This window comes from Etheostoma spectabile, chromosome 4 (assembly GCF_008692095.1).
Source record: "Etheostoma spectabile isolate EspeVRDwgs_2016 chromosome 4, UIUC_Espe_1.0, whole genome shotgun sequence".
NCBI classification, from domain to species: Eukaryota; Metazoa; Chordata; class Actinopteri; order Perciformes; family Percidae; genus Etheostoma; species Etheostoma spectabile.
The window spans coordinates 9987658-9999342 of record NC_045736.1 but is presented as its reverse complement, the minus strand read 5'-3'; the positions used below and the strand labels follow the sequence as shown (position 1 = coordinate 9999342).

Genomic DNA, 11685 nt, shown 5'->3' with positions numbered 1-11685 from the left:
ACACTCTATAATTTACAAGGACCCAACATGTCTAGTAATTCCCCCAAGAGCAAGCATTTAGTGGTTAGCTTAGCATAAAGACTGGAAACAGACTGTATCTGTCAAGGTAGAAAAATAGGCCTAAAACTAACTAAGTGAAAAGCTCACTCATAACATATTTATGTTCAAAACAAGTGTAAATGTATGTTCCCCCCACCCCCCAGTTAGATGTGTATTTCCCTAAATGTTGAACTATTCCTTTCATACACAACATCCTGTGTTATTGGCATCACGTATTTTAACAGGAAACCAAATGAAAGCAACACAAGAATTAAAGGTCATACATGAGCAAAAAGAGCAACATTTCTTTACTGAACAAGCAGTTGAAATCCTTTGAAGTTACATCCAAGGTTATGTTTCTCAAATTTAATGAGGAAACTTTCAAGGGCCACACGTACAAGAGAAAGAGCAAAAAAGGGCGAAGCTGTCCCAAGAGCCACTGTATCAAATTAAGTTGACTTGCCTTCTCTAAATTACATAAAAGATCCAACCTCTTTATACAACTTTAGGAAGAATGTTCCTATAGACTGTATAAAAAAAAAAGGAAAACAAAACAGCCTTAAGGAGTTTCCTTTCAGCTAAACCAACCAAGTTTCCAAACCACAAACAGTTTGGTGGTTTAGCCTGACAAATGTTCTGGTAAGAGAAAGACACAGTGTTGCTTTTGGATAGAATATACTGTAGAGGTCCCATCTCCTGCCTTCCCATAAAAATCTTGCATATGCAGTTAATGCACACATACGCGCGTGCACGCACACACCACAACACACACCACAATCTCTTCAACCACACACACACCCACACACACACACACACACACACACACACACACACACAACACACCACACACACACAACACACACACAAGTCGTGTCTGCCTATCTTGTGGGGACCAGTCATTGACATAATGCATTCCCTAGCCCCTTACCCTAACCTTAACCATCAAACCTAAAGCCTAACCCTCACCCTCACCCTAACCCTAACCATAACCTAACTCACCCTACTCCTAAAACCAAGTCTTAGTCTCACAAACGCCTTTAACGGTATTGGGGACCGCATTTTGGTCCCACAAAGCACAGGTCCCCATAAGTATACTGTTTTCACAATTTTGGTCCCCACAAATGTAGCTTACCTAGACCAACACCCACACAACACCACCACACACACACACACACACACACACACACACACACACACACACACACACTCTCTTATTGTAATGACATCACTGCAGCAGTATGGGTAACTTCCAACCTCTCTCACTCATTCAAATTTCAGGCTCTGTTAAGAAACTCCCATTATTTCTATAAGAATATGAGCTGCAGCTGCCCCATAAAAGATAACATCAGACTTAAGTTGGCGGGCTCAGTTGAAACAAATGAGTTTCTATTGAAAACCGTGTCCTCTTGGCCCTGAGACAAATGAACAAAGCGTTGTGTTTTGCCCACAGAGCAGCAGCGCGGGGCAGCGACGGCACATTTCGGATTGATCTCGAGCCAAACAAAAAAGCGGGCTCCTTTCTGTCATGACCTCATGCTCCTATACTTCACCAACTACTGAACAGATCCCTCTTGTCCAACAGCTCATAATTTTCATTTTCGTAAAATGAACTCCTCATCTATCAGTATAGCACACCAGTGCTGGAAGAAGTGTTCTCATATTTTATTTAGGTTAAAATATCAATACAACAATTTACAAATACTCCTATAGATAACAGACCCGCAATAAAAATCCTACTGAAGTAAAAGTACAGAAATGTACAAATTTACAAGTACTTCTTTTTAATTGTTTACTTCCATGTATACAGCAGTATAAAATGGAAATACTCAGGTTAAGTACAAGCATCTCAAATGTGTTTTATTTATTTATATTTCAATAGTTTAGACCAGTAGTTTCCATAGCGGTTGTGCCCCTTCTAAAGGGTCCCAAGAACAATCTGAGGGGTCATAAGATGATTAATGAGAGAAGAAAAAGGAAAACAAATTGTATTCATTCTTTGGACTTTTCTCTAATTTTTTCTGCGTGTGAAATCCTGGTTCATTTAACCTCTTTGGGCCTCACACCGTAATTCAAATAAAACAATCTAAGAAGGTTAGAGGGAAATCAATCAATCACTTTCTGGAACCGCGAACAACTGAAAGACATCTGAACTGTGACATGGTGCCCCAAATAGACAGTGCTTTATAATAAGGGGTCACCACTAGTTCAGTCTTTACCAATGTACGTGCATCTTGACTCTTATTCTGAAAAGTAACTATAGCTGTCAAATAAATGTAGCGGAGTAAAAAGTACAAAATTTCCCCGGAGTAGAAGTATGAAGTAAAATACTTGCTGCTGAGTAATTGTACTCAGTTTACACTATTGCAGGACACAACAAATCCCTGACAAAATCTCGTTTGCCACACATTAAAGCATAACAGATGAACAGTAACGTCCATCATCCAGTATGAGACAAGCTCTTTAACATATGTGTTGCCTTTGGGAGTCTTTTGTCACAGAAACATCCCCTCCGAGCTGTCAGATCTAGTGGCTTGTTAAACCAGGTCATGTTTCTGTTGTGAGGTTAAGATCAAACAAACGATTGAGAAGGTTTTTGCTGGCGAGATCTGCTACAGGGTCAGTTCTTCCAGAATGCACCCCTTGGTTGCCAGTTGTCCCGCCTCCAACTTTTCTGGCAAGAGACCTTTTCAAACAGTTATGGCCCCAAAACCCTTACAGAGACCTTTTGTTAAGTACAAAATTTGCATGAAATTTGGCTTATTGATGTGCCAAAGAAGTTTGCCAGGGTGCAGAGTATTTTCTTTCTCCCTTAAATTAAAGGTGCCAAATATGCAAAAAAATTACGAAGCAGGAGAGGGAATTAGCCAAAAATCGCATTGCCAAAAGTAATTATTGCAACATTTAACACCAAGAATAGGAGAGCGTTGGGCTGATGCATAATTAAATCGATATGTTTTCTAACGTCGAAGCGCAGTCAGACATCCAGTTTATTGCACAGCCCCCAGTGAAGACCAGGGTCACTGAAACAGGGCGGGAGCGAGGCAGAGCGGTGAAAGATCAGTCAGAGGCTCTCGACAAAGGATAAAAAAACAATCTGTGGCCCATAAAAGACATTTAGTACACGGGTCAGAGATCAATGACTGATGTGGTTTCCTTGTGGTTAATATGAATAATAAGAACCACCTGCTCCGTGTAAAGTCAAGGAAAGTTTAATTAGGACATCAATACCTTATTGTGGGGATTATTGACTGATGTAAGGTCTCTTCTAAGCAGTTTTCTAATGCATATTTTAGCTTTGATCATTGCATTGTCCTTGCTATGATTGGTGAGATGTAAAATGTGTGTTTTGATCTGGAACTACCCTGCTGCTTTTTGCAGCCCTTTCAAACAGCTTTTTGATTGATCAACATTGTTTTTTTAGCTTGTGAGTTCACATCTTTTCCTAATTTTTTGAGAATTGCTTAAAAACCTGATTTTAAACTGATGATACTAATAGATTTGCATATCATTATCTATATCTATTTGGATTTCTGTTCATAAGACAACTAAAAGGGAGTAAGTTACGGTCAAAACAAAAAAACCCAGTTGCTGCCTCTTTGACTTCTCCTTCAGGTGAGCAGCAGACCTCAGGACCTCTACTAATTTTCATCTTTCCAGTATTTTGAACACATTCCTTTCTGATTTACCTTGGAAATGGATTACTTCCCTCCAGAATGTAGAAAAGTAAATTAATATTGGTTTCCACCATTGAGTTCAGTTCACAGCTGTGTTTTGCTGTGGCCAAGCTAAACAGCTGTGGAGCTACCGGGCCCAGGTGCACACCAGGGGGGTGGTTTCCTGACACAAACTCCGCTCTGCTGCCTGCAGCCAGAGGTGCAGACAGAAACACTGTCTGGTTGTTACTGATACAATAACACCTGATCAATCACCAGGATTTTATTTTACTCAACACTTCGACTGCAGGAGTAGAAATCCAAGGGTTAATTCATTTCCTTGCAGCAATAGGCCTACTATATTTTAACATTCTTATCCCACTGCAAATTGGTAGCCTACTGCCAAGTCAAGCAAAGTGGTAGCAACTAACAAGCCAGATGGTTGGAAATCTTTGAGGACTCAAGAAATAGCTCTAGAACAGCGTTAAGAGTTGTAAAGCAACCTTAAGTGTTTTTTTTTAGACATTGCTAATCTGTTAGAGAAATTGATGCTTACCGCTGTGACTCGCATGTAACGCTAACACACAAGAGGCACAAACTGTGGCTGTACTGGATAGGGCTTACACAGGTCATTTAATAAGCGTTTGTATGCTTGGGCGGCTCACTGGAGCGCACACTGCCAAGTTGGGATCCAGCCTTGGACCCTGAGGATCGTTGAGTCGGCACACGCCAAAACGTTTCTCAATAAATCACTTTTTTTTTTTTACGAGTGATGATTACGTGTCAGAGATTGCATAAGTTTATACAACTTTTCTATCCTTATTCCTCAGTGCAGCTCAAGATACCAAGAGTTGGCATTCTGAGTATAAATATTTAGGCAAAAATCATTCTGGATTCAGTTAGTTTACATGACTAAAAAAAAAGTTAGTCATTGAAGCATTTCTGAGAGGATTAGAGGCCACATAAAAATATATCTGAGTTCAGACTTTAAACTCAGAACTCAATCATTTTTTTTCTAATTCTTTTTTCTAATCTTCTTCCGTACATTTTTATTAAGGAACACATTTTACACATCAAAATCAGTTTTTAGAAGGCTACTACTGCAAATGTAAAAAAATCGAGTTGTATGGCGGGTAATTTAGGTTTTAAGAAGGAAGAAGAATTTGTGAAATAAAAGAGATGATATGTCTGTTCTCTTACTACATCCACGGCCATGTCTGGCTTTCTTATCCTTGGATAAAACAAGTTGAAACTTCAATGCATAGGCCTAATGCTATGGAGCTAGAACAGTGACAGTAACCTGTGGTATTGAAAATAAAATTTGGCATTGAAACAACAAATATGGGCACTGAAAAATGTTGAACTGATATATAAAACACAAACATCAAAAAGTAATAATCTCACAATCCTATGATATTATTTCACGTTGCCGTTTGTTTGCATTATGTCACTGGTTTTCGGTTTCAACTTTCTGTCACTGTTTTGGCGTGGGGAGGCGGGGCCTGAGGGGAGGGGCAAAGAGAGCATGGTTTATGGGTAATTTACATAGGCTACTGGCAAGAGACCGCATCTCCACAGATATCCTCACAGATGTGTTGAAACCGCATTTCTGCAATGTTTTCTTCAAGTTCACCTGGAACCTCTAAATCTCAAATAAGCCTGTTTATCTCTGCCATTATTTTCACATAGAAGAGGCTGGTTTAGTGTGAACTTTTAATGTAGGCCTAGGCTGTGCTGTTTTGGCAGAGGTTAGCACTGTTCTCTTAGTACATCCATGGTTAGCACACGTCAGCTAACTCGCGGCTAATTGAAGCTAAGTCTCCCACCGGGGATGTCAATCTATCTTCTATAATCTAGTATTTATAATAAAAGTAATTGCTATCCTTTAGGACTCCTAAGGCCAATGGTGCACAAGGCTTGACTCGCTTGTATCTCTCATTATCTCCATCATGGATGTATTAAGAGAACAAGCTCCGCTCTCTACCTGCCACTAACACTGGCACTAACGCCCTTAAAGTTTCATTCAAATTGAACACTAGGGGGCACTATAGATGCAAAAAAACTGCAGGTGAAATAGCACTAATCAGGCTATAAAAGACAAAGTGTTTGTCTAATCAACACAAAACTTCAAGGAAATGTCTACATAATGACCTCACACATACACTGCAAGTCTCATTCAAATTGACCACTAGGGGGCACTTTAAATGCACGATAACTGGATGTGGAATGACGCAAATCAAGGTTTGAGCTTGGAATCGCAGCTTGCAGCTTTATTAGCAATTGCTTTTGTGGTGGTCATCTGCTTTTCTCAAATTGCCTTGAGCTGAGTTACATATCACACTAAATTGAAAATAAATGTTTTTGACTAATCAGTTGTAGGCATTTTAAACAAAGTGCACTGTTTGTCCAATCGTTACAAAGCTTGCAGGATATGTTGTATAGCGACGTTGGACCACACGTGTGAAATTACTTTGAATTCGCTATTGAGAAAAAAGGTTTGAACCCACGAATCGCCGCTTGCGGCTATATTTTTTTGTAGACCTGGCTTTTCTCCCTCAATTCTTAAGGACATCTTTTATTTGTAATGTTAATATGTTCCGCAATTTCATATATATATATATATATATATATATATACACACTTGCACCTTGTAGCCTGTGTGCATAACAGGAAATGACTTCACACAGTTAGGTAGGTGCTTTATTCATTTAATTTATTAAGATGCTACATAGTCCAACCAGGTTGGGTTGTTTTTATACACCAGATAGACTACTTGAACTAGGAATATTAATCTTCTCAGATAGACTTATTTATTTATTTATATACATACAAAACAGTATGCCGACTGCTTACATTGATCACGGTGACGGTCAGACTCCAGAACAGGTCAGTGTAGTGCATTTTACAACCGGGCCTGGATCAATTAGTAGTCACATGTAATTATTATTGTTTGTTTAGTCCTACTTGGAGTACCACATTGGTGGAGATTATTGCGTCAGAGCAAGACATTGGTGAATTATGAATCACATAACAGTATATTCGGGTATATATATATATATATTTATATTTATTATTTTTTTGTGTGTGTAAAATGTACTCCAACCAAAACTCACTGAACAAGAATAATTTTCTGCAAGTGCTATTTGACCCAGGTCTGATAACCCAAGATGGGACTGTAGCTCCGGTCTGCTCTGCCCTCCCTCTAAGCAGCAAGTCATCCTCAACCCAACAATTTTACAGAGTTACAGTAGAAACACAAGCTCATGTATTTTTTAATTTCTTACCGCCATTCCTATCCATCATCTTCCACTCTACTTAACATGAAAAGAATTTTTGGGAATTTTGTCATTTTTCCTTTCAGTTTAACAAAGGGTAATGCACTTCTGCATCTTATGTGGATACAGTAGGATAAAAATATGAACTGCTCTTTTTCCTTCAAATATTTCAAAATAGAATGACACTCTCCACTGCTTTTTTCCCCTCAAGCAAATTTGGAGATGAAACAATTTGAGATTATGTTTTAGTTTATTTTTGACCAAAAAATAACCATCAGCTCTGGAACAGTACAATGTCATCAGGTGGTCCCCTCAAGGATATAAGATAGGCTGTATGCCCCCCCCCCCCTTGCTTGAGAAAAGAACAACTGTTGTATGCAGCAGGAAGATTAAAAGGAGAGACAGTCTTATTCTTAGTGCATTCAAAATTAACTTCAATTGCAGTGAAGATATAACATTAATAAGCAACGGATAAATGCTAAACAAACACAAAAAAACTGAACACAGGCCTGTAGTGGAGGACAAAAAAACACCAACAAAACTCACCAGCAGCAGAGAGCTGGAGCAGGCAGCTTGAAACACTCTGACATACATTTGCCTCAAACAAAACAGAACTTAAAATGTATGGCTCAGAAGGGAAAATATGAGCAAAGAAGCGCTGGAAAAGACCAAGGTCCCTATGTGGGGACACCTTAACAGGAACCTTGGTGTTGTTAATGTTGTAAGGGAAACACATATCCAGTTGCCTCTACATGCAACTCCTGTCCATTTGTGGTTTTTCACTATGTGTATATGCTTTGTGTGTGTGTGTGTGTGTGTGTGTGTGTGTGTGTTTTTTATATATATATATATATATATATATATATATATATATATATATATATATATATATACACACACACCTCAATCTTGGCCTGAGAATAACTTGCACAAATAGGTCACAAGGCAAGCCTTTCATCTGGATGACATTTACAAAAATGATCTAATCCTACAAATATGGAGCACATTCCTGGTAGCTGCTATATTTCTAAATGCTTCAACCTTTAACAACAAAATTACTTTAATTTATAAAACTGCAACAAAACACAAAAGAGAGAAAGAAAAAGAAAATCTGAAAATGTAGTTGTGCAAACCTACAACCAAATTACATATTATAATCACCGTTATAAAAGCAATTAAATTAGATTCAAAAATCCAGATGCAACACTCTGTGTGTGAACGCATGCAATCAAACATCCCCCTCTGACAACTGGGAACGTGGTGAGCACTGAGTGACAGGTGACGGGAGTAAGGTAAAGTGAAAATAAAAACAACACGAAGAAAGGAAATACCTATGGTATAGTGTTTCATACACTGATAGAGGTTGTTCTATAATCAAAGACATTCCAATTTTACAAAGCCTGTGATTGCAAGAGTCAGTTTGATAGCCCTCTGTGTAACCCCGACTGTGTGAATTATCTCTCTGGTAAATCCCCTCCTTAAAGGGGGCTTAGCTGGAAGGAACACCTGGATATACTGTACAGTGGGGGGGGGGATTACATATACATAGGCTCTGGCCTCTGTCATCAGGAAATAGAAACAATACACTAAAATGACATTCACACAATTGCGAACTGACTCAGTCGCACCAACACTACCTCGCCGGTGTTAGAAAATTGGTCTGGATCACTAGCATTAAATCATGATTCCACTGCCCCCCACCCCACATAACCAGCCACAGTATGCATAAAACTTTGGGAAAGAGGGCCAGCATGATTATGTGATGATTACGTAGAGGCAAGACCTGTAACAGTAGGTTTGTTGATAAGATGATGAATCGTTTTTTCCTCTTTATTTTCTCATACATTACCTTTGAAATTTTTTACATAAATGAGACTGAATCAAAACTCCTCCCCCCCCCCCCCCCCCCCCCCCCACCCAGCGGATATGGCATCTCTGATCCAAAATCCAAGATCCTGTGTTTGTTTTCATCCCCCTGAAAGCATGCTGCGGCCGACCAAAATTCGCTGCCATCTACAAGACCAACTTGCCCACGATGACGCCCACCACAAAGAAGAGCACGATGATGAGCATTGTGCGGGCACTCAACCCCTCATCTTTCTTCATGCCAATGGATGAGTGCTGAGATGACATCACGTTACTCTTCCTCATCCGCAGACCATCATCCTCCTAAAACGAGGGGATGGGGGTGGAAAGCAATGTAAGTGGGGTAGAAAAAATAATTGAGAAATTATGAAAGAAAAAAAGGAAGCGTGTGGGAAGAAAAAGAAGGGTGATGGTGGTGGGGGGAGAGTGAAATAAAGAAAGGGAATAAAGAAGTGGAGAAGAGACATAACATGGACAGCTTGTCAATCAGTCAATAATATAAAACAGAATTTATTTACAAGCTCAAAGAAATTGGATCTGCTTAAATCTTCATCTGACCCAATCCCCTGAGGACCGCAGAAGGCGCCAGGCTTTAACACACTTCATTTCCCAGCAGCGGGTGGGGGGGCTCTCTGTTAGTTTAATCTCAGCCGCAGGAGCAGCCAACAGTCATTCTGCCTCTGGCAAGAACTTAAAGGGGAGGAGGTGGTGGTGTTTGACTTTCTCTTAACCGTCTGTGTGTGTGTGTGTGTGTGTGTGTGTGTGTGTGTGTGTGTGTGTGTGTGTGTGTGTGTGTGTGTGTAGTCATTTCCAACCAAACCTTAACCCAATTTTAAAACCTTACCTCACTGATTGTTGTGATTGATGGCGAACTCATTGATTTGCAAAATTGCCCTACGAGCTTCGAAGCCTGGGGTCTGCCACTGATTATGGATCTGAGCAGTTGCACTTAACGCATACCTCAATTTTGAGTTACTGTCTCTATTCAAAGAAATATAGCAAAGGGCTGAGGGACACTACAACATCATTTGGAATCACCACTTTGTGTGTATCAAATTTCCACTTAATTTGCTTATCTTGACTGTGAACATCAATCAGTAAAAAAAGAAAAAAGAAAATGTGACATTGGATGTTAAGTGATGTCATCTGCTAATTTTGATGATTAAGATGAAGGGGAGTTTTCTTTGCTCAATCAGTTGAATAAAAACATTCTCTCTGTCTTTGATTTAAGCCTGAAGGTAGACTGGTTGTATACTGGTTTCGTATATCGTGAGTAACAAGATTCAACGCACAGAATGCATTTGATAACAAAACGATAAGTCGAGTAATCGATTAGTTAGTCAACATGAAATCAATCAGTTGGAATCTAGTAATCATAATTGGTTTTTAATGTAGAAATGCCCAAAAAAATTTCGTAGACTTCTATGATTGTAAACTAAATATATTAAGGTTTTAGACTGTTAGCTAAATGAGACAATACAATAAACATTTTTAACCATTTTCTTATATTTAATGGCCCAAATGATTAGGTACTTAATCCAAAAAATAATCACACTGATTGATAATAACAATGATCAACATTGATTGACCATTGGATGTGTTGATCCATACAGTCTCTTTTATCCAGTATGTTCCGTGGTATGCAAATGACCAATAAATATATTCAATGGTGGATGTGAGTTTTTACGCTTTTATAAAAATATAATAATATTCCTAAATATCACACAAAAAAGGCCCAAATTTCCAATGAGTGAGGTGACTGTTTGAACTGTCATCCTCCATGAGACATGAGAGGATCTGCCTGATTCAGCTCAGCAGGTGATTAATTGATTGATTGATTGAATGATTGATTGATCACATCATAGGTTTTGCAGTTATTAATCCAACCACAAAAGGTGTGCATCTGAGACTATAGCAATACTTGTGTCGTTACCGTCTTGTAAAAATAAAACAAACGAACTGAGTGTGGTCCTAGAGTCATTTCACTCACCCTGATCTGTTTGTTTTCTTCCCGTAGCCTCTGAGCCTCCATCTGCAGCCTCTTACATTCCTCCATGATTTTCTTTACCTCCCCATCATCAAGGGTGGAGCTCATTGACTTCACAGGCAGCGTGGAGGAGTCTGACTTCAGCAAGCTGGATGACATCATCTTGTTGGACTCCATGTCATGCTGTAAGTGGGTTAACAGGGCGACAAGTTATAATGCAATAAGTTGTCTGTTTGCTGCTACAATGTTTCTATGGTGATAGTGACCGATGACTTAGCTGGCATACACGTATGTTTATATTTGGAGACATGACTTTCATATATATATATATATATATATATATATATATATATATATATATATATATATATAGTGTAACAGAGCCTCCTTTAAAGCTGCCTATCTTCAGGTTTGTGGGACACTTAACCCTGGGGTCCCTTTTATAAGCGGATCAGGCTGGTTCTATCATCATTATGTTCATCTAATGGACTCTGTGGTGCACAGTGCTGACAGCCATGTGTATGTATGGCACAGCTCAAAATGAATTGAAAACAACCACCACGGGTCCTTTTTCCTCTTTATGTTCACAAAATCAGTAGGCTTGGCTCATATCATAACCAGATAACCACTTTCCAACCAGGTAGTAACAGGAACGTAGTTATAGGAATATTCAACTTCTAAACAGTTCTACTAACTACTCTCCCCCAAAAGCGGTTTTTCCATGTACATTCATACTGGCCAAGTGGCCATAGGAACTGGTAGGAGGGGTAAGGGAGTGACACAAGCACAGCAACGTTCTTTATAGCGTTAAAATCACTCCTGTCCATTTGTGGTTTTTCACTATGTGTATATGCTTTGTGTGTGT

General features: G+C 39.2%; 1 protein-coding gene across 1 annotated transcript in view; it reads right to left on the bottom strand.

Moving 5' to 3' along the window:
• Positions 1–6384: 6384 nt before the first annotated feature.
• LOC116688271 (vesicle-associated membrane protein-associated protein B/C) overlaps positions 6385–11685 on the bottom strand; it is a 21655-nt gene continuing 16354 nt past the window's right edge. The window contains exons 5-6 of the mRNA XM_032514174.1: positions 10824–11003; positions 6385–9136 (exon numbers count right to left, since the gene is read on the bottom strand). Coding sequence (XP_032370065.1) covers positions 8981–9136; positions 10824–11003 — 336 coding nt within the window. The 3' untranslated portion in view covers positions 6385–8980. The remainder of the gene's footprint in view (positions 9137–10823; positions 11004–11685) is intronic.